Below are 24,202 nucleotides of genomic sequence, written 5' to 3'. Positions count from 1 at the left end.
CAATCTAGCTGAGATAATGTAAGCCCCAGACATTCAGGAAATGCTGGAGTCACTGGATCTCTAGGATGCCTACTTCCAATTCAGATCTGGACCCTTAATCCTGTCCTATATCCACTGTCTAGGATTTCTTGCTGTCCTTGGCCTGAACGTGCCTGAAGATCTGCACTATGAAAGGGTACCTGGCCGCTATCATGGTCTACATAAGGACCCTGCAGCAAAACTCTTTCTTAACTATTCCCACTCTTATGCAGTTCTTGTGGGGATTGTGCAATCAGTTTCCCATGCGTTTGTGGTTCCGGTGTAGGTTTGGATATTACTTATGGGTGCGCCATTTGATCCCCTAAATTTATGTTCTATGGGATTGCTTACCCTTAAATGGATTTTCCTGTTTGCCATTACTTCCATGAAAGGGATGAATGTACGACAGGTGTTATCTGTTAAATTTCTGAATTTGGTTTTCTCCAAAGAGAAGGTGATGTTGAGAGGGAAGCCTCGCTTTCCCCCGAAGGAAGTCTCAGTCTTTCATCTCTCTTAAAGATCCATCCTCCATAGTTTTCTCCTTCACCTCATCCTACCAAGGAAGAGGAATGATTCATGGACCCAGTGCAGACTCTCAGCTACTACATTGCTCAGACGAGGGATATCTGTAAAGATGACCAGCTTTGTGTGGGTTATTCTGGCGCCCGAGCTGGCACGGCTGTGACCAAGGGGATCCTCTTCTGTACATCAGAAAGCTATAATCTGACTGGTAAGGATGTGCCTGAGGGTCACAGAGCCCATTCAACCAGGAGACTTGCTGTCACCTCTGTCCTGCATAGAGAGAACTCTGTTCTGGACCTTTGCCAGGGAGCTATATGGGACTCGCTGCACACATTCACTAAACATTGCTACCTGGATTCCCAGTCAGATTAGAACATGTATTTTGGTTGGGCAGTCATCCAGAGCTTTCTGGTAAAGGTGGTGTCCTGGTTCTCCTCCCTCCTCCATATCCATGTACTGCTATGGGAATTTCTCATAGATCAGCAATCTGTAGGAGGAAGGAATCCTTTGGATGTTCTGCTTGCTTACCTCTCTGTAATATTCTTTCTAATAGATTTTCCGCTCATAGATTCATGATCGCCCTCCCAACCTGCCCCACTTGGTGTATATCTAGTACAGCTATGGTGTGGCAGTCCCCCCGTGTCAAAGTGCTAGGGAAAATGTTTGTAATTAAGGCCCTTGGGCACAGTCCCTCAATAGAGAGACCTGAGATTTAACATGTGGGTTGGCAGGCTATTCCAGGATTTAGCAGCCTGCACGGAATAATGACATCTACTATGGGGAGCATAGTAATACATGCAAGGAACCTGACAATGGACATGCAGGAGCATGCCGGAACAGGTGATTGCGCAACTGTTTAAAGGCCAGACAAAACCATTTGAATTGGAGTTTTTCTGAAACCTTAAGCCAATGTAATGGCCATTGGCCCTCCGTGATGTAGTCCTATTTACAAAGACCACAGTTGATCCTAAAAGCGGTGTTCTGGACCCTCTGCAGTTTATCAATAGAGCATAAGGGAAGGCCAGCATGTTGAGAGCAGGCATAGCCAAGCCGTGAATTTGCTGAGACCATCACTACAATGGTTCAGTGATGAGTGGACAACAAGGACATCACATTGTTTAGTAGTTTTAATTGAAAACAGATGTTACTGGACACTGAATTGATCTGCGGTTTTAAAGAAATTGCCAGGTCAAGTATAACGCCCAGATGTTCTTAACTTCCAGCTTACAAGGGGAGAGAGGTCAAGCAGAGGGGGTGCTGAATGAGCTCTGTCTTTTAGTCTCGTTCAGTGGACGATGATGCACTCTCATCCACTTCTGGATAAAATCCAAACAGATAGAGATTGAAGGACCCCCCCCTATCAGAAATCACCACATCTTAATATCATCTGCGTATAATTGTATCATTACTGGGAGGGATTTTATCAGATGGAAAATTGGAATCAGGAGAGAGGGGGAAGCCTGAGCCACCTCCAATGGAACCTACAGGAGCTCAGAGGTTAATGGTCGCTGACCTTTCTGGGATTCATCTGTCAAAAAGTATTCAAACCATTGATAGGTGCTGCTAATAGTAGGATGAATAATGCCCACTACAGAATCCAGAAAGATCACACTACTCCCAATATTGTAGACCATGAACCCGAGTGCTCTGGTCGATTACAAGGTATCTCAGAACCTGAGCACCCCCACAGAGACTATTTGCATCCCTCTCCTCCCCCATATAGACACTGTCCTCTCAGTATGATGACAACATCATAGCATTCCTGCAGGATGCACACAATGACAGTATGTCTCCAAATACCTGGCCAGCCACCACTCCATTGGATTACCTCTATCCCTGCTATACTCGTTCTACCTTTATCCATAAAAATACAGCACCCCTTCTAGATATCTGTGTGTCTCCCTGTCGTTGTCCTGCTGTCACAGGCCCAGAAAACTCTTTCAAAACTGCCAGACCTGCAGGCTGTGTAACTTAGTTTATCTACTCGACCTAAGGGAAATTAACTTGACGCATGAACTTCATTTCATAATTTATTTTGTATTCAAAAGGCATAAGTCACTCAAGAAGAAACATTACCAGCAACAGAAAGCAGAGGCAGGCTCAGCCAGGCAGGCAGACTCAGTTGTTGTCAGTACACATCCACTTCAGAGCTGCTCCAGAGCCCACCACCCCAGGTTGCTTCACCGACAGATTCACTTACAGGGAGTTGGGATTGACCTGGCACATTGCTGACTGGGAACAGCTGTGGAAAGTGAAATTAGAGCATGCAAACATTTCAAAAGGGACACTAGACCACAAGGTCGATTACCATGGAAATGGTACTTAACTCTCCTAAAATGTTCTTGAATATGCTAGTGGTCCAGTGGATTTTGCAAGTCCTTTGTCGGCTGTAGCTGGAGGTGACTCGAACAAATGGGAATTATGGAGAATGGAACAGACAAGTACAGGGGGTTCTGAAGAAACCACCCCACCCGCATAGGGAACCCTTATAAGACCTGTCAGTTTGGTTTCCTTAATTATTTTATTTTTTTATTGTGATTTAGTTTAATACAAAACTTTTTACGCATTAAAACCACTTATGTCCTTTTTTTCAAAGCCCACTTGGAACTTTACTACCTTAGTTATACTATTGTCAAAAAAGGTTCTCAATTTAACAGCGCCTTCAGTGAACATTACTGTTTCATAACTGTCTTAATTTATTCTAGCCATCCCGATGTCATTATCACTAGTTGTTTCTAAATCCTTCATTATTTTATCTAGGAAGCTAACTCCTGCGCACACTAGTGCTGGTTTCCTTCCCTCCAAGAACACTCTCCACCAGTCTTCCGCTGTCATGGACTTGTACTCCACAATTTTTTTTGCAAGGAACTATGGTCTGTCTTCTGTCACTGCTGGACACAAAGTTATCAAGTGCATTACTGTTTGAGGGTTCTTGGCTGTTGCAGAATCTACAAACTCTTTTGTTTACTCCCATTTTCCCTCTTAACTATTAATTTGTAGGATACACATTTAGCCTTAGCCAGAGCAACTGATCTCAGTGATATTTACTTGGAAATGTTCTTAGCTAATGCAGTGTAGTGTCTCTCATGCGATGATCTTGAGCCGTCTTCACTAAAGATTTGTATTGTGTTTTGGCTTCAAGACAGTTGATCCAATCATCTCTTTTCAACTTCTCTTTCACTCTCTTTCACTCTCTCGGGATTGGTAATCAATGCATCCAAGGACGAGCTTAGCTGCTCAAGATGTTTGTCACATTTTTCTTTACAACTGTTTAATATTGAGGAACCTTTCCCTTTCCCCATTGGTTTTAAGATTCTATAGGCAATCATCGGTTCCTCTAATGAGATCTTCCTTAGCAGCCCCAAAGTTTTCCACAGTATGATCGAACGTAATGACTGCAGGCCTGGCTCTGCTCTTATTGCAACCATGGGAAGACACTTTGGAAGTTTTAGCGTTGTTTTCCAAAATCTACTTTCCAAGGCAGAACAGATCTTCCAGAACAGATTCAGACTCGCCTCACCTCCATAGGTGAGGATTGGGACTACCTTTTGGATGTAAAAGTATCGCAGTGGAGTCAATAAGAATTTGCCATACCTTCAATGCAATATTGACCTCGAGAGGCCAGCATTTTTACTTTTGAACAGAGTTCCATGTGCCAGTTCTTTTCTGCTATTGAGATGTTGAATTTTATCACCAGATATTGTATCAAGTCCACTGTTTCTAGTTTCTCGTCACCAATTTTCCATTAAAACAATTTGGCATTTTTCCTCAGATTATTGACACAATCTTTGATTTGCTGCTGTTTGTGACCAAATCATTAGCTTGTATACAGTCTTGCAATTTATCAAGAAAATGTTGTAGACCGATCTGAGTTTGGTCCATTAGGACCAGGTCGTCCGCGAAGGCTATAACTGTTATTTTCTCGTTATTCAATTTAGGTGGAAAATGCTTCATGTGTTTTATCACCTCTGGAAGATTTGCTAGGTACAATTTGAAAAAGGTTGATGCTGATGGGAAGCCTTGTTTTACTCCTCTTCTATAGTGAATAGCTGCTGACAGCGCCCCCTCGTAATCCAGCCTTACACACGTTGTTGTGTTTCTGTGTAGTGCTTTAATCGGCTGTAGAAGATCGTCTAGGCAATTCCAGTCCCGTAATTTGGACCACAGTTTTTGCCTGTTTAACCCATCAAAGGCTTGTTTTAAATCAATGAGGGCAAGATAGAGTTTGCCCTTAGCTCTTACAGTGTCTAGCATTAGTAGTGAGAGAATAAACAGGTTCAAGTCGGTCCCCGTGCCCTTGGTGAATCCAGTTTGTCGTGGATCAGTTATTTTAGCACTATCTGCCCATTGTGTTAATCTCGTTTGAGGAATAGACACAAAGATTTTCCCAATGACATCTTGCAGGGCTATCGGCCGATAATTAGTTGGTTCATCTCTCGAACCCTTTTTGAAGATGGGAACAATAATGCCTGTTGTCCATGAGCCTGGTGGGGTTCCACATTTCTCGATGTTCTTAAATATGATTGCTACAAGTCTTGCCTATGCCACAGGGTCCGTTTTTAGCATTAGGTTGGTTAACCCATCAGGCCTTGCCGCAAATGATTTTTTAAGTTTTCTTGTCATTCCTTCAATTTGGCTATCTTCCACTCTCTGGTCCCATTGCTGCTGAGTACCCTCACTTGGGTCTAGCTTTTCTCCCGCAGAGCTAGCAAAAACCTTTCAGTAATGAGCTATCCATTTGGATTCTGTTACTACATTACTTGATGACTCTGTTGGTTTAAAGTGATGTTGTTTATGATGGCCCACATATCTCTAGATGTTGAGCTGGCCATAGCTTTTAGCATTACTACGCCTTGCTCCGGGTCCCGTTTCCTGAAACTGATCATCCAATTTTTATATTGCTGTTAGACTCAATAACTTTGCGTCACTGACACATTTATTAATTCTTTCAAGCTGTGTTAGGTCGCGTCTGAGCTGCCTTCTCCGTTCCACCACAGCTTTACTATATAAGTGCCTTGGCTGTAATTGAGGAAGTTTCATCCCTGTGTTGACTACTTTGTAGGCTTTCAAAAGGTGTCAATTGATCCACTATTAATCTGCTCCTACTAGCTACTTATTATTGTTAAAACATCATTTTTTCTTAGCTTCAAACGATTTCCTCCATGATTTATTTCCAAAGGTTGATTTTTGGCAGCTAGTTCTTTTGCAGAATTTTCGTTCCATGTAAGCTTCAGTATGTTATGATCACTCGACCTGTGGGGTAACACATCAAGACGGTTGGCCTTTTGTAAATGGTTCCTCGATATCCAGATCCAGTCAATGGTAGACTCTTGAGTTCCATTGGTCCAGGTCTTTTTCCCAGGGATATCTCCCTGAGTTTGTCCATTTAACATGTGAAGGTTACGGGCCTCTGTTAGATGTACCCATTTTGCTTGTGCCTTGTCTCCTTCTCCCAACTCCTCTATTTTTGGAACACCATTTTTGTCCAAACACATGATATATAAAGTCACCTCAGATTAAAATAAGCGGACTGCGAAACTTCTTGTGTGCGTTATCTATTACTGATGTTACTATACTCAGGAAATAGTTTGTTTGGAATTTTACCAGATTCCCGTAAAGGTTTATCAAAACCATTTGTGACGATAGCAGTCACTGTGTACCTATTTTTGTGTTATAACCCATTAAATGTATGAGTTTGGGTTACAATGGTTGATCACCTTTACATTGCTGTCCATTCTTATAAGAGTAGGAAGCCCAGCATAAGGTCTTCAATTTGCCCCTTTTTTGCCAGGTTTATTAAGATTTTGTATCCTTCACCGACCGGTGTTGGTTTTAGCCATGTTTCTTGCAGGCAATTTGTCTCAGCACCTTTCAGTTGGTTTTCTGGTCGATTGCACAGGTGTTTAAACCCTCTGGTATTCCGTGATATAAGGGTGTCTCCCAGAGTTTTTAGAGGTGTTTAAACCCTCTGGTGTACGATGATATAAGGGTGTCTCCCGGAGTTTACTAAGTGTTTGCTAGCTAATCCTTCCTTGATTTATTTAGGGCTGAGGCCAGCCATGACCAATCGTTGTCACTGTTTTGTTTGCCTTTCTCCATCTGCCTGGGCTTTACTTCTTTTTGATCCTTCTTTTTGTTGTCAATTGTAACTTTGATCAAAGGCAGTCTGTCATGATCCAGTGTTTTGCGTGGTACCATTTTGTTCTACACTTTCGCTGGTCTAACAGTGTCCTGTCATGCTTTACGTCCCAACATCTTGTTTCCTGAGGTTTCTGGTTCCTGCTCTTTGAAATCGAGCCCTGGACGCAACATCTCTGAGCTTCGTTTCAGTAAAATGTCTTTAGCCATTTCCGATTTTAGGTCAATAATGACCTGATCAGCTCTACTTTCATCGACATACTCCATGATAGCTAGGTCGTCTGATGAAATGGTCCGTAGTGAGGGTACACAGTGGATTAAGTGCATAACATTTTTACGGTTCAAATGCACTTCATTTCTATCCGCAAAGATGTTCTCTAGCCTAATCTTTGCAGTCTTATTCACATTGGCCCTCATTACGACCCTGGCGGTAAGGGGTTTACGCCAGCGTTAGCTGCGCCGACCCCTTACCGCCAACTACGAGTTCCCAGAGCGCCATGGTCACTTTTCCGCCCGCTTTTTGCGGGCGTAAAAATCCATGGCGCTATGGGACCTCGGTGTTAATTACGCCACCGTAGTGTACGGTGGCGTAATTAACACCTTCCCCTCTCCCATTGAGCCCTATGGGGCCGAAATGGGAATGGGGAAGGGTAAATGGGTCAATGAGGACTTACCGCCCCGCCGACCTCGGAATGGGGCGGTAAGTCCGCCATCCGCCATGGCGTAAAGGGACTTTGCGCCATGGCGGAAAAGTCCGCCGATGGCGGAAAAAATCCGCCAGGGTCGTAATGAGGGCCATTGACTTTGAACTTGTCTGACTAAACTTTCTTATTTTGTAACACCAGGTCCTTTATGATTCCATTCACAGGAGCTAGAGTTCACTTTCCTCAAAAATGTGTTTGGGCTCGCCTCAGACGTCTGTTTTGGCGCTCTTCGCTTTTGGGATAAAGTTAGGAACTGTATAGTCTCTTTGCTATTATCGAAGTTCCTTGTTATCCCTTGTTCTCCCTCTGGGCAACCGTTCTCTCTCCCACTAGACACGTTATGTGTTTGCTCTTGTTCATCAAGCTAATTTCCTGATAGTAGACTGGAGAGACCTCGTTCTTGTTGATGTAAAATGAAGCATTGTCGATCAATTCATGGGTTCGAACCTCTTCTACAGCTACAGAATCTGTGTTTCTCCAGCATGGGGTCTGGCTAGGATTCACATGCTCGTGAATATTCCCCGTCGTCAGGCTGGGAATCCTCAGTAAAGAAAAGAATCAGTATCAGTTTCGTTTCTGATCTGTCTTTCTTAGTAGTAACCAATCACTGATCTCTGAGTCATACTGTCCCCAGCCAATGACTGCCCTCTCCCTAAGCCCCTCCCCTGGCAGCCATCCTCAGATTTTTTACCGTACGTTCAAGTGTTGGGAGTCCTCGTACTTTAGCTCTCTAGCTTTTACTGCGTTTTGCGATTTTTCAAAGAGTTTTATCTCATTTTTTCAGTCAATCGAGCTTCAAGCTACACGGTTTCTACTTCCGATCAACAGGGACCCGTTTCGTATTTTTCTACGCCCCTCAAGGGTGAAGTTTTCATCGAGTTACGCTTCTTGGAGGATTCCAGAAGATCTGAGGCCTACCTCGTGGACATGGCTCAGGGAAGCTCGACGCCCGGATCCAAGCTGTTCAGGAACTGCCCTGGATGCGGATTACAGAATGTTTTCAAGGAGGATGAGCATTCGAGATGTCTCTACTGCCTTCATGAGGACAAAACGCACGTGGAAAAGGATTGCACATTTTGCAAGAATCTGTCGGAACGGACCATGAGGGATCGTCGGATCCGCCTCCCCAGCTGGTTGGAGAAGGGCACAGCAGGTGAGAAAAAGAAGAAGTCAGAGCGGTCTTCTAAGTCCTGTGAGGGTGCCCCGGCGAAGGGGGCCCAACAGAAGGAAAAGCACTGCGAGTCCACGGGCACCAGGGGCGCCGAAGGGTCGGGCTCTCTGGCTGCCAGGCAGTGCGCACATTCACCGACACCATCAACCACGAGCCAACGCTCTGGCTTGGGGAAGAGAAAATCTGAGAACCCGGGTAAGCTTCTGGAGAGGCCCCGGTCGATCTCGAAGGGATCAGCCGAGGGGGAGCGAGGCAGTGACCCTCCCCCCAACCCCCAAGGTGAAGGCATAAAGCGCGCCCAAGGTGGTGAGGGCCTTGATTCACCCGGCCAAGGCCTCTATCGAGGGAGTCGTGGTGACCCTGGCGAAGCCTGTGGACTGTGGCTACCCCAGTGGAGGCGACCTCGGGGCCCAGAGTTTCCCTGCCACCGCGGAGGGAATCCTCTTTCCAGCCGATCGACAAGACCCCCATCAAGGCCCCGGTGGAAAAAGAGGGGGGGGTGGTGGACATTATGGACACCGATACAGCCTCTGAGGAGGAGTTGGTGGAAGCCGTAAAAGGGCCTCAGCAAGAGGTCCGAGAAGGTTCGATCCCTCGGAAGAGATCCTGAGGAAGCGATCGAAGAAAGCGACGGTGGCGACGACGAGGCTCCAGTGGAGGAGCAGCCATCTTGCCCGTCGCAACCAGTGGCCGAGCCTCAGGATAGCTCGGCGGCCATTTTGATGGTGAACCAAACCTTATGCACAGAGATAAGGACGAGGTTGCCACTAGCCCTGACGGGCAAACTGACGGAACCGGGCACATCGGGAAGTCCTCCAAGCGAGCGGAGGAGAATTCACCCTCCCCCGCCCTTTCAACACTTGCGACCCGTGGAGCCTTCATCTCCCTCTCCGGATCCCAGAGATGACACGGCGACGGATTCGACGATGGGGACGGATGACGACAGCGGTGACGACGGGACGGACCTTCCTTCATCGCCGCCCCCTCGAGCTTCTCCACCCAACGAAATTGGATCCTTCCACGCAATGATTGCCAGGGCATCCAAGCTCTTCCAGCTCTGCCCTGAGGAACAGAAGAAGGAAGGCTTTTTATACCAACGGCGTGAGGCCAAGAGAAAGACGGTCCTCGCGGTACCGTTGCTCAACGATATCTGGGACGAGGGGCTTGCGGTCCTAAAGAACCCATCCACTGCGCCTGCCAAGAGGGATCGGTACAAGAAGAAGTACTGAGTCCCTGATTCCACCCCCTTGTGCCTTAGGGCCCAGCCGACCCCGGACTCGGTCGTCTCTGCAGCGGCCAAGAATAAAGCGGCGGGGGCGACGGCTTCAAGTTCTACCTCCCCACCTGACGGCGAGGGAAAGAAACTCGATGCCATGGAACGACGAGTCATCCCGTCGGCGGCTACGACGATTAAGGCGGCCAACGCCCTAGCGAATGTGGCCCGCTACGACAGGGAGCTGTGGTCCAAGATTGCTCCCCTGCTGGATTTCCTACCAGACGACAAGAGGGCTGAGGCCCTGGAGATTCTGCAGGAAGGAGAGGTGGCGTCTGACCACGCCATAACTGTGGCCACGGACATCGCTGACACCGGTTTCCGTCAGTTGGGCAACGGTGTTTGCCTTCGATGGCGGGGATGGCTCAAGGCGACTGATTTCTGCCAGGACATACAAACCAGAGTTTTGGACATGCCCTTTGATGGGAACAACCTATTTGGGAAAATAGTGGATGATTCACTTCTGGCCATCAAGGCTGACACAGAGACGGTTCGAGCCTTAGGAGTTTTGCAGCAGCGACGGCCGCCCTTTCGGAACTCCGGAGGCAAGCAAGGTGTCTCCAAAGGATTCGGCGGTGGCGCTTCGACATACCGCCAGGCAACCCGTTCCTCGTCGCAAGAGGCCTACAGAGGGCACGGCAAGTCAGGAGGATCTCGTCGCCAAGGAAGCCAGGGCGGCAAGGCCACCTCCAAGCAGGACTGAACCGACTGTAGCGTCAGGCCCCCACTGAAGCACCCCCTTGGGAGGCCGGCTGGTGAAATTCGTCAGCGTGTGGGAGTCCATCGCCACCGACCGTTGGGTGCTGGATGCCCTGGCCCACGGGCACACCCTCGAATTCCTAAAGAAGTGCCCTTGCATACCACCCGTGGCCGGGAAGGAAAATCACATCCCTCAGCTGCTGTTAGAAGTAAGGGCGATGCTCAAGAAAGGTGCCATCAAGCTCGTCCCGAAGAGACTCCGGGGCTCCGGAGTATACTCAAGATACTTCCTCATCAGAAAGAGAACAGGCGGTTGGCGCCCCATCCTGGACCTGCGCCGGTTAAACAAATACATCAAGGTCCAGAGGTTCCGGATGGTCACCCTCCAGCACGTGCTGGGACAGCTGGAGGTAGGCAACTTCCTATCGTCGTTGGACCTGGAGGATGCATACTTCCACATCCCCATTCTAAAAGGACATCAAATGTTTCTCAGATTCGTAGTCCAAGGACGGCACTACCAATTAAAGGCCCTGCCCTTCAGATTGAAGTCGGTGCCCAGGGTTTTTACCAAGTGCCTAGCACCAGTGGCTGCGCGGCTGCCAGGGGATCCACGTTTACCCCTACCTGGACGATTGGCTCATCCGAGCAAGGACAAGGGAGCTTGCCGTCAAGCACACAGCGAGGACCTTCCAACTGCTCCAGGATCTGGGATTCTCCATCAACTTCCCAAAATCCCACCTAGTTCCGTCGCAGGTCGCACTGTTTCTGGGAGCCAAGCTTGATACAGTAGCACGACTGGCTTCTCCGTCGGAGGAAAGGACGAAGGCCATCCTGGGAAGGGTGCAGAGTCCGCTGGCCATGGACGTGGCCAGGGTGAGGTCCATCAAGTCCCTTCTCGGCATGATGTCCTCTTGTATCTATCTGGTGCGCCTATGCAGGCTGCGGATGCACCCTCTACAGGAGTTCCTCGACGCCCGTTGGATGCAAGCGGCGGGCAGCTTCGAAGACAAGAACCCGCTCGACAAGACTTTCCGCCAAGCTATCCGGTGGTGGGGCACCTGTGCGCATCTCGCTGTGGGTACAGACTTTCAGAACCCAGCACATCTGGAGACGGTGACGACGGATGCCTCCCTGGAAGGATGGGGAGCGCACACAGGAGATCTGCACGTGAGAGGCCTTTGGCTCCCGGAGGAGAGGTCGCTACCCATCAACATTCTAGAGCTCCGAGCAGTGGTCTGGGCTCTCAGGTCGTTTCTTCCGTCCCTCAAGGGCAAGGTGGTGAGGATCTTCACTGACAATACCACCACGATTTTCTAGATCCGGAAGCAGGGAGGAACCAGGTCCATGGCCCTGTCCAAAGAGGCCCAGGATTTGTGGCATTGGGCCGTTGCCCAAGGGATGTTTCTGTTGCCCTTCCACCTAGCAGGGATAAAGAACACCATCGCCAACTCGTTGAGCAGGGAGCTACGCTCATGCCACGAGTGGGAACTGCGTCAGGACCAAGTGGATCGGCTTTTCTGACGATGGGGCAGACCCCAGATCGACCTGTTCGCGACGGCGACGAACGCCAAGTGCCAGAGGTTCGCCAGCAGGTTTCCCCAGCCGAGGAGCATGGGTGATGCTTTCTCGTTCCCCTGGGACAGCCTGTTCCTGTATGCGTTTCCTCAGTTGCCATGTCTACTGCGTCTCATCAACCAACTCAAGAAGACCCGGGGCAGGATGATCCTTGTCGCACCAGCGTGGCCGAGACAGATCTGGTTCCTGGACCTTCTGGACTTGTCAGCGTCCCCCCCCAGTCAAACTATCGGCGGACGCAGATCTTCCTCCATCACGACGCGGGGTCGCTGAACTTGCAGGCCTGGCTCCTGCGGCACTAGAGTTTGGAGGGTATGATATCCCGGCAGACTGCAAGGAGGTACTTGCAAAGGCCAGGGCGTCCTCACCTCTCAAGTGTTATGGACACAAATGGAAGAGGTTCTCTGTCTGGGGCCATGCACAGAAGATTAACCCTCTGCAAATTACGGCCCTTCCAGTGTTGCCGAACCTGCTGTCGCTGGCCAAGGCGGGGCTGGCTCATGCCTCCATCAAAATACATCTAGCGGCAATATCCCACTACACCAGAAATACGGGACGATCATCTCTGTGGTCTCATCGCCTGGTGAAAGAGTTTATGAAGGGACTGTTCCGTTCATTCCCGCCGGTGAAGGCTCCGGCCCTGGCGTGGCAGCTCAACGTGGTGCTGGCCAGGCTCATGGGGGCGCCTTTCGAGCCTCTGCATTCGGCACCGTTGAAGTTCCTGTCATGGAAAACTGCTTTTCTTGTGGCCATCACCTCCGCACGACGAGTGGGAGAGATCCAGGCCCTATCCTGCAAGCCTCCATACTTGACTTTTCACAAGACAAGGGTGGTGCTGAGGACACACCCCTCCTTCATGCCCAAGGTGCCATCGGACTTGCACCTCAACGAGACCTTGGTGTTACTGGTTTTCTTCCCGTCGCCTTTGTCGCTGGCCGAGAGGACTTTACACTCGCTGGATGTAGCTAGAGCGCTGAAGTTCTTCGTGGACCGCACGAAGAGTTTTCAGAAGACATCACAACTGTTTGTGAACTTTGGAGCTGTGAACCAGGGGAAGGCCCTCTCGAAGGCTTCCATTTCCAGATGGCTCTCCGGCTGCATCATGTACTGTCATCGGTTGGCCCGGCCATCCGAGAGCCCATTCGACCAGGGCAATCGCTGCTACCACAGCTTTCTTATCTGGTGTGCCCCTGCTGGACATCTGCAGGGCTGCTACGTGGAGGTCGACACACACCTTCACGAGATTCTACTGCGTCGACCGGAATTCCAGGGAGGAGTCCAGGGTCGGCCAAGCAGTGCTGCGCAACCTGTTCGCCTGAAGGTGGGCCTGGTGAGGAGGTAAGAGTTGCTTAATGTTGAGTTTATGTAATACTTAATGTTGAACCTTGCCACCTCCCGTGGCTGTGCATGTGTATACTGCTATGTATTCTTTTATTCATGAGCATGTGAATCCATGCCAGACCCTATGCTGGAGAAGGAACAAGTTACTTACCTGTAACTGTTGTTCTCCAGCATGGGTCTGGCATGGATTCACATGTGAACCATCCTGCCTACCCCTCTGCGGCTCTTCACTTGGTCATACTGCCACTTTACATGCTACCAAATCTGAGGATGGCTGCCATGGGAGGGGCTTAGGGAGAGGGCAGTCATTGGCTGGGGGCAGTATGACCCAGAGACCAGTGATTGGTTACTACTAAGAAAGACAGATCAGAAACGAAACTGATACTGATTTTTTTCTTTACCGAGGATTCCCGGCCTGACGACGGGGAATATTCATGAGCATGTGAATCCATGCCAGGCCCATGCTGGAGAACAACAGGTACAGGTAAGTAACTTGTTCCTACTTTTGTCAATTGTTCTGTCTACATGTATTGCCACACTCCTTGGTTTTGGAACCAACTTTGATGTTACTACTTTGTGTGCCCTCTCCTCTCCATTCCTTCTACTTTGATGAGGTGGTGTAGTTAAATTGCGTAAGAAGGCGCCGGACCCGTTTGATCTCGACTTTGCTCCATTTTTGATATTTTGCGTTTTCCCGTCCCTTTTCTTGCTCACAATGTTATGTTGCTTGTTTAGTGGTAATGTTGAGGGTACCAGCTCTATCTCCTTATCTTTAGCATCCTGTTTCTTTTGATGTTGGAAGACAGAATATAGAAGATCCTTTTGTACATCACAGTCGGTATCAGACGCAGTTCTACCAAACTTTCCTTTTGACTGATGGTCTCTACCGCGTTTGGTTAGTTTGTCGCATTAAAACCTTTGACTGTTGAAGTCCTTCCAACACCGAATTCGAGTTGTTATCCTAAGGGTCCACGTGTCTTGTGGTACCCGCTCCTTGTCCTCTTACAAGATTGGCCAATGTTTTTTTAATTCTCTTTATGTTCTGTCTTTCAGCCACCAGATGTCGTAAATTAGTTGTACTCACAGTCTCTTGGTTTGTTATATGCGGATATTGCTCTTCTGTTGACATTCTATGATCATCTTTATGTTGAACACAGGGCGCTGTCAATATGCCCCCTTTAACTGTACCCTTTGTTCTGTGGTTCCCCGACTCTCTTTCCCATTCTATGTCTCTGTTGACTACCAATGTTCACATCCATTTTTTGAATCCCAAAGTGCAGAAGTCGTTGCTGCTCTTTCTCCACGCTCACCACTTGCAAGATCACACAATCGCCTTTTCCATGTCGCAGAGGATTTGCTTCCTGGTTTAGGCTTTCTCTGACCTTTGTTGTAAATGCTTCTAAGAATACTAGCTTTGTGTGTATTTTTGCTAGTAGTGTTGCATTAACTTGTATACTCTCTTCAATTACCTCGTAAAGTTTGGTGTATGGTGCCAGGGAAATTGACATTGCAGCCATGACGTTGTTATGAATCTGGATTCCTGCTGCAATAAATAGGTGAGCTTTGTCTGTTTGATGGTTCAAGCAATCACTTCTTCTGATCTCATTCCTGGAGTTATTTTTTCCATCATATTGAGTATGATTCTGGTGGCCTTCTGGAAACCTGCTAGTCTCTTCAGATTGTTCTACGCACTGCCCACTGTCATCCAGTGGACTTCTTCTTGTTGAGCTCTGCCTGCTCAGGATACTTTTTACTGTTACCACATCAGCTGTTTGCTTAGTCTGCTTTCATTCCAGCCCCTGTGAGGTGACTTCTCACGTTTGTTGCCGTTGGTTGATTCTCGTGTTGCGAGTATCCATCGCACACAACTCTGGCGACTCTGACGCATCCATATTCTCTCTATTTGATTTTTTGTTCACTGCCTCACATGTGTTATGGTTCTTGTTAGCACCGATTTTGGAGTGCTTTCTGGCAGCCAAACCTCGCCATTTATCATTTTTGCAATAAAATTTGACTGCAGTTCAAATTCTTTAATTTCCTCTGCAGGATTTTGTGCGCAACACTACCCAGGAAATTTTGCTGGTGTAATTGTTCTAAATCTCCATCCGTTATATATTGTAAATGCAAGTTGTACTCCATTTCAGCTGCCGTATGTTCCCTACGTGTAACTGTGCCCGTTTTTGACTCGGCGGCCTCTTTCAGAGTGTTTCCCACTTCGGCTGAGTCTTATCTCCCCTCGTTGTTGACTTCGTCGCGTTGGGAGCTTATATTGCCTACACTTGCCAAGCTCACCTTGCCTCTTCGCACCTGCATGTCTGGTGAGTGTATATTGACCATCCCATCCTCACCATTTGATCCTTGGGTATTTTATGTTTTAACTGCCGACGTTGAGTCTCCTGATAATCCCGGATAATCCCGGACCGCCTTCAAGTTCCTCTGGTATCCCGGCAGCCAAGTTGTTTGTATTATTTATGTCAATTGAAGCCGTCTCCGCCGCTGGTTGTTCGCTCGTTAGTGCCGACAATGATGAAGACTTTCCGAAGGCTGGGTCTACAATAGACTCAGCCTTGAGCAGTTCCGCATCGGTTAAATCTAGCTTCTGACATTGCATTTGCTTTTCTTCCTGCAGGAGCCGCTTGTTTCTGCTTTCATGCACACTGATGCTACTATTACTGGTGTCTACGCTGTTATGTCTACTCACTAGACTTAAGGCCCCAACCTTATCTATAGCACTCACCGGTGGGTTGGTCACATCGCACAGTTCCACCGCCGCCACGGTACCCGCTCCTTCATATAGTCATTGTTTGGAACGGATGTTTGGACGTGAGGCGCCACCATTGGCTGGATCCATAAAGATGGTCAGAGAGTGGAAGATGGAAGAGACTAAGGAGAGACTGGGACTCTCTCACAGACTCACACGTGGCGCTACACACCCAGAAGCAGTTCTTGTGGGCAGTGCCTAATGATTAAAGGCACAGTAACAATGTTCTCCTCTGCGACAAACACGGTCCACTTGCAGCCAAAGTAGCACGCCAACTGGGAAGAGACTGTGGAGAGACTGTGACTCTCTCACAGACTCACGCGTGGCACTATGTGCCCAGGAGTAGTTCTTGTAGGCAGTGACTAATGATTAAAGGCACAGTAACAATTTTCACCTCTCTGACTAAAACGGTCCGCTTGCAGCCAAAGTAGCACGCCAACTGGGAAGAGACTAGGACTCTCTCATGAATTACTTATCCAAGTGGGTCTCTGCTTGAACATCTTCCAGAACAACAGGGTGAACAAATTGTGCACTGGCAGATTTTAAATTCCCTTTAATGCAAGAACTTTTTAATGGCATGAACTGCAGTTGCACAAAACCTTTTTTCTAATTCATGTGACCCCTGATTGGCAGCAACTGCATAACTCTGAATGCCAATGCTATGGCATTACAAACTAGAGAAAATCCTATATCTGGCCTTTTTCCAACCCATGTACCGTGAAGTATCCTGGGTCAGGCGGTACTCTTTAGTATTAAAAATTGAGTTTTTATTCGAAGCAGTTGCTACAAATGTAGAGGTATAAGTAGGGGACTCCAGCATAGCAAACCCAGTGGATCACGCATCACTCCCATCGGTATCAACTGAGACTTTAGGAACACTCTCGCCCACACCGCTGACATCACGCACACCAACATTCCACATTCACTCTGCAGGCAGATGAAGTTAAAATACTACACAGTTGTGTAGACAACCACTGGTATATTGTAGTCCTACTTGTATGATGGTGGCCTACCCGTTTTTATTTTATTTGAAACATTTGGTCATCCTACAGCCCTGCCAGCACTTCTCTGAGCCTTGTGTCCAAATGTCAGCCAGGCCCTTTACCTTGCATCTCACATCACAAACAATCATTAAAACACACCAAGGCTCTGGACAGCTACAGTCAGTTCCTCAGCTCAGCTCCAGCTTCCCTGACATCTCAGGATGCCTTGAGGGAAAGAGGGGAGGGAGAACTCAGCAAAGCTCTTGCATAAAGAATAGGTAGAGGAGGAGATAATGAGAGTGAGTGAGAGGGCAAGCAAGAGAGAGAAAAAGAGAGTGCTCACAAGCACAAATACGGCATGTGATTTGCCAGGGTGCAGCCATTTCATTTTCCAAGCATTGTGCACTCCTTCAAGGACTAAAATACCTCTTCCAGCCTCATTCAATTCTCCACCACCTCTCTCTAAAATGGCTGCCGCTGGTCAGAGAGAGCAGGGTCTCAAACACTTTTACCCCAAATCCTTGAATCTCTTGAGCATTATTTGCGCAGCTGATTTCATTGTATTTGGATGGTGTTGTATTTTGTGACCACCTCCATAGACATGAGCCTGTGGAGTAATTACAACTGGTGCTTTGATGTGGTTTTCTGCAACTTAACACATTACAAAACGATATCAAAACAATAAATAAAACAAATGCATGCAGAGTTAAATCAATTGATATTTTCTATTCTTACGGTTTTCACCAGCCATTTATTACTTTTCTAGGGTGCAATAACAGGCCTTATGGTTGGAGTATCTTTGACATTTTGGATTACCATTGGAGCTTTTATCTACCCCTCTCTTAAGTCGAATACCTTCCCATTGAGCCTCTCCACCGAAGGCTGTAACATCAGCCTCGACACGGAGGGCAATTGGACTTCAAATCCAGCATCCATGGTACTAACCACCACCGCATCGACAGTATTCACAACATTGCAACAAGCTGAGGTCACAGAGAGGTGAGTGGACATGTTCTTATGATGAAATATTCCTGTTTTATGGAAAAGGATGGATGGACTTGCTTGAAACAATGCCCCCTACATGCTGAAAATCCATACTTTTTAGTTTGTCTCTGCCACCACATAATGGGATCAACAAAATTCATATCAGTCTTGACCACTGCCCCCAATTGAGTGCTATCAGGCCTATACTGCTACACCACTACCTCTACACAAGACCTCATAAAGAATCCATAGCTTGATTCTTGAGGTGTAATATGTTTGGGGCGCATGTCATAAGGTGTATCATCACTCCCTCTTTGGAAGATGAATTAAGAACAACAAATAGATGGATGGAAAAGCTTGACTCAAAGTTCCTAAACACTTGGAGTGCCCATGCAGAGGGTGCACGGCCCATGCATTTATGACAGGTTGCACGCTTTGGGGGCAGGTTCAGGAGTGGCTTATGTGACAGGGTCAAGGACATGACCCTGTCAGAGGGGATCTGGGACCCCGTACCCTAGGGACTGTGGCCTACCAGGGCATTGCCAGAGCCTGACCTGCCCCAGAGGTGGTGCAAAGGGAGTTGAGAGGGACCCCAGTCCCTGACTACCTCCTACATTCTCTGTTGAGTTAAAGTATTTAGAGCACTGTCTCATCGACAATGCATAGCTGCCTCGTGCCTGGCCTGGTTTCTTTTGCTTCTTCTACAAAACTACATCTCCCAGAATGCCACGAGTGTGTTAAGAAAGAAGTGGTCCAGAAACACAAGACCGAAACAGACAGCAGCAGAACGGTGGACAGCTTGAGACTCTATCACGTCACTGGCGGAGAGAACAGCCCTGAAGAGGGAAAGGCAACCTTACCTTGCACAGGAAAACGGTGCAGTGAAAGTGAACTGTTCACCTCGACCGTAAAGAAAACTACACCTCAGATCAAAAAGGGGGCAGAGCCTAGCAGGGCTTTCAAAACCTCTGACATACACAACCTACCACCTCGAGAAAGGGCAGGAGGAGATTGGCACAAGCAGGCACGTGACCAAGGACAACACTGGGAGATAGGGGGAGTAACAGGACAAGAGAGATTTGTCAGGGCTTGCCGGTATAAAGGACCAGTTACAGTACACAAGATAGGGGGCTGTTTTGTCAAGAGTAGATGCTAAAGGGAGAGGGCGTTGGGGAAGGTGTTTGTCATTTTCTTTCCTTAACCACAGCTAATCAGGGCTCCCAAGCCAAGATGGCAGAACCTTGAAAAGAAAGGCTGGTGGGCTGTAAGGGCAGGAACAATCAACTTGGAATGTTGAGAAGAAATACTGGCTGCCTTACATCAGATATGTTACAGAGTCAGGTTGTGTCATTTTAAACTCCAAGACTGAAGCAACAGTAGAATAAAAAAGTTAGAGATTAATTCAGCTGGAAAGTCTCAGGTGGGGGCGCAGCTTAATGGGAAAAGTGCTTTAGGAGTAAAGGTTACGTGCAAGGGACTGAAATAATATAGACTTGTACAAAGGTTTTATTGATTGCTAGAGACTGCCTGAACTGCACGTTTAAAGTAAAGAGGAAAGAAGCAGCAGCCTTGTTATGAAGTATGTTTGGTGGTAATAAAGCTGGGACTCGAGACACAGACCTGCTGTGCAGTCATTGGGTTTGTTCCAGGTAGCTTTATTCACATAGGTACAAATCTACATCGATCCAGTTTCTCTTGTATGTATATACAGTGGCACAGTAGACAGAAGACAGGACATAGTGAGAGAGCAGACCCACCGGCCATCCTTCACACTCCAGCTCAGGCCCCCAACTGACACACTCAGAACATTCACTCTCAGACCCACTCAACATTCTCCTAAGCTGCAGCATTCATACATCAACATTCTGACATCAAGCACTCCAGGCCAGTGACATAAGACACAACTACATTACAACATCTCCCTTTCATACCCTGACACAACCATCACAACATCTCCCTTTCATACCAGACTCAACCACAACATCTCCCTTTCTCACAATAGAAACCTTCCAACACAATAACATCCTTCCGTCCAGATCCGCCACATCCAGACACAGAGCCTGCCACACTCTGGCACAAACCAAACCGATCAAAGGAACATCAATCATACACACAGGTGGGGAACATACAATGCAGCAAAGCCAACCGGAACCCATTGGTAATAGTCCAAACAAACTGACACGCGGGGAGAGTGGTGTTGTGCATGCCTGAAACAACAAGTACAGAAGGGGTACGTAATCCACGCTTCTTCCCCTCTCACAACCAAAACACACTCAAATTCAACCAGCTCCCACTTGCTGCCATAACACACATCCAACAGATCACAACCAATATCAAATGCAAGTAACATCCAACCAATCCAGCATCAGAAACACGCACAAATGCCTCATTCAGGCGAGCACATTCATCTCACCCGCTCCACGTACATCCTTACCAGTATACTCATGCATGCGTCAAACAAACCACGACCAAACCACAACACTACCAGACTTGCTGACAATGAAACAACATTTAAACATGTATTGTACTCCTGGTAGTACTGCAATTCTAACCTAGGCATAACCTCATCTGAGAATTTCTTTTAACAACAGCTACCATAACATTTCCGTGCACATAACTCACGCCATACGCTGGCCAAATACAGAAATTCTTCTCCTGTGTGTAATATTCCTTGTATATACGTGTAACCTTTATACCTTTTTTTTTCTCAATAACTTCACTATTCAACATTTACTTATACATATATTGGAATCACTTACCTAAATTCCAATATATCACCCATTGCTCAGCTGATTGGCAACTAACCTCTGGCAATCAGCTGATTGAACTCCTCAGTCCAATCTATATCACTATAAAAAATACCCTGCACTGCAACCAACCTACAACACATGCGGTATGTTTGAATGATGACAATTATTTTCTCTACATTGGGCCACAATGCATCATGCACCATAACGAGACAACGGCCCGATGAATTCTCAGATTCTACACTTGTTATACATTTTACACTTTAACTCCTATTTCAGGATGTACACTAATTCCACTGGACACCAATCTCAAATACATTGTATTGAAAACTTTCAAATAAGTTTCCTTGTACAACTAAACATTTACATTATTCACCAAAGGAAACTATCCTAAATTCGTATTTATTCCAAAATGTGATGGCAATTATCAGGGCCAGTCACCTATTCCTTAAAGGCATGGTCTAGTAAAATGTTTTATTGTCCCTACGGGTCGGCCATGTTTTTTTAAGCCTAAGTGGCTCGATTTTAGAAAACTTTCCTATGGACCTTACCCGAGTTTTCGTCCATTGAACGCACGTGAAAACAAGCACCAGGGAGCCGCCATTTTCTGACAATCCTATCTTTTCCCCGATCGCCTTGGCTGACCTGCTTTTGCGGCACTAAATCAATTCCCCCGCCCCTGAGCCTGACATTATCAAAACATTCATATTCCCCGCCTCTCCCCGTGACGTTACTGTGCTGCGTAGGCAAACGCGCCCAGTCGTCTTCTGCGCGACTCCACACAGAACCCGGAAACCAACACAGATCAACTCACAACACAGCGCGCCACAATTCGGAATATGAAACTGTACTTTAAAATGAAACAGCAACACGGTACTTTTGGTAAAGTACATTTATTTGACATTAAATGTTTAGAGAATATTCAGCAATTGACATATGAACTCCGGAAGCCATTTATTTTCTTTTATCTGTATCCGCAATAACTGTTCCTTTTCATCTTGAGTCACGCGCTGTTCCTTTATGGTACACAGAGTGTTCATTTTCGTAAAAAGAATCACTTTGGAAGCACGGTGAACCGCAAGGCTGTTCCATCAACTAGGCACTAGTCCAGCATAAAGGTTGATATGTTGCTTCTAGCCACTAGTACAGCGTAAGGGCATGTGGGCCCTTGGCGATCGTCCCATAATATGGTGATCGTGCTCCAGTTGTTCACACGAAGCTGCAGGTGTCTGCTGAAGAATCCATCCGCCGGTGTCTCAAACAGGTGGCTGTGGCAGAACGGGATCAAATACCTGTTATGAAAACAAAAAAATGATAATTAGTCTCGCTAGCCGAACTTCATTAATATTACTCATTTTATTTATTACGGCCGATCAGAAACTATTTGCTTGCAAGGATAGTTCAATGGAGTATGTTTGGCTCTAAAATCGATGCGAAAAGTAACGAGATAAATCGAGGCCAACACACAATGATAAACGACAGTTAGTCTACATGCGTGAGGAATGATATGATATATGATATGGCATTTGTAACGCGCCTATACTCAAGTGTTTCTAGGCGTGACAAGGCAGGTGGGGAACAAGGGCAGACAGACAACGATCCTACTAGGCCAGGTGTCTTTCTGATCGCGGATGGGGAAGGGCTGTACATGGTTAGTTGAATACAAATTAAATAATAGGGCCAGCTGGTGGCAAGTGCAAGGTAAATGCCGGGAGAAGGGGCTGAAGGATACAGAGACAGTCCCGTAGTTCAGGTAGGCAGTGCAGGGAAAAGTGGCTGGGCCAAGGACCGAGATCGGTGAGACCAGTGGACCTGCATGACCATGTGCCGACTACGAACAGTTTTACTTGCTTTTCCTAGCTCTTCATTCATTCATTTATTCATGCATCCATTCATTAAATCTTCATTCCGGTATAAAAGCGTGTAAAGATTTACTTACATTATATTTGAAATTTCCATTGTGTCTCTTCGTAATGCAGTCTGTAAAACGGACCGTGCTCTTGACAACGATTTTTCGTATACTGACCTAAAATGAAACTCGGTCTAGTTTCTGAATTTTCTGCCTTATCGTCTCTTACGTTATTGCGCACTCCCTTCAAATGTAGTTCTTTCGCCATGGTCCCTGTCTCAAGGTCAAAAAACAATAGACCCTTATATTTCCAGTGCGACTTGTGGGCCTCATCTGGGCGCTGTCCTTCGCATTCTTTATTTGCAACATCACGTAGTATAGGCATCTGTGAGAACTTGAAGTTTAGAATCTGTCTATGTAGTGCGCCTCAATGTGCAAATGCGAACTGGCTTCTCTCCCAAATGCCACGGCCCGCTTGGCTGGCGCGTTCTAAGTGCCCCAATTTTGTCCCCGTTGTCTGCGAGCTTTGCAGCCCAAATTGAGACATTTAATTTTTGGCAGAAGGTCAGGGAAGGTATAAAGTACCACAGGAGTTGAGTTAAAAGTGAGATTTATTGTTTGTTTGTTTGTTTTATTATTTGCAATACACAAGCCTCCCCTCCGTTAACAGTGCACAGCATTTACATTTACATGAGATGAGACATGAGAAAAATATATACATACACATATGTGAGGTGAATAGAGAGAATTCAAAGATGACACCCAGCTTGTTCGCCACCCATGATGGTGAAGTTAGGGGTTAGGTTTACAGGTACACTGTACAATAACATTTATTTACAAAAAGACAATCGTATTGCAATTATTTAAACCGGGATTTGTTCTTCACAATCAGCTGTGCATCGGGTGGGCATGGCACAGTCGCAATGTTCGGTGGCAATGGATCACTGCTCTGCACAGAAACGTCCAAAATTCCATATCTGTGCTTCTCTAACACAGCAACAATAAGGCCTTTCACAAAGTCGAACTGCATTTCATCATAGACTGGTTTGATCACCCATTGCATACTTCGTTTTGAAAACACCTTAGTGTAGCGAGGCATCCTTACTTTACCCCTAGTCCTAGATTGTTCACGTCCGACATTTCTGTTTTGGGCCAAGACCGCTAGTAGAGTGCGATGTTTCATGCCGCCCCGAAAGCTAAAATGCAAGCGCTTTGGCCTGTACTTTAGGCACATATTGTGGAACACCTCCAAATCTCCTGTGTGACAGAATTCTGACAGTCCTCTCAAATCTCTTGAAAGAGTTTTGTCGAAAACAATCTTCTCAATGGCTTTGTGTGTCGGTGAAGATGGAATCAACCACTTCTTCTTCCGTGCCTCCTCTGGGGACAAAGGGCCATGTTCACATTGGTGGAAATGTTCATTTGCTGTCCAGCGGT

General features: G+C 47.0%; 1 protein-coding gene across 1 annotated transcript in view; it reads left to right on the top strand.

The window, feature by feature from the left end:
• The window catches only part of LOC138514391 (sodium-coupled monocarboxylate transporter 1-like), a 987,363-nt gene that overhangs the window by 758,833 nt on the left and 204,328 nt on the right, over positions 1-24,202 (top strand). Inside the window, exon 12 of the mRNA XM_069629873.1 lies at positions 17,952-18,184. Within this exon, the coding sequence (XP_069485974.1) occupies positions 17,952-18,184 (233 nt within the window). The remainder of the gene's footprint in view (positions 1-17,951; positions 18,185-24,202) is intronic.

The sequence above is a fragment of the Ambystoma mexicanum genome, chromosome 12 (assembly GCF_040938575.1).
Source record: "Ambystoma mexicanum isolate Mex_15411 chromosome 12, UKY_AmexF1_1, whole genome shotgun sequence".
NCBI classification, from domain to species: Eukaryota; Metazoa; Chordata; class Amphibia; order Caudata; family Ambystomatidae; genus Ambystoma; species Ambystoma mexicanum.
This window is presented reverse-complemented; position numbering and strand designations above follow the sequence as displayed.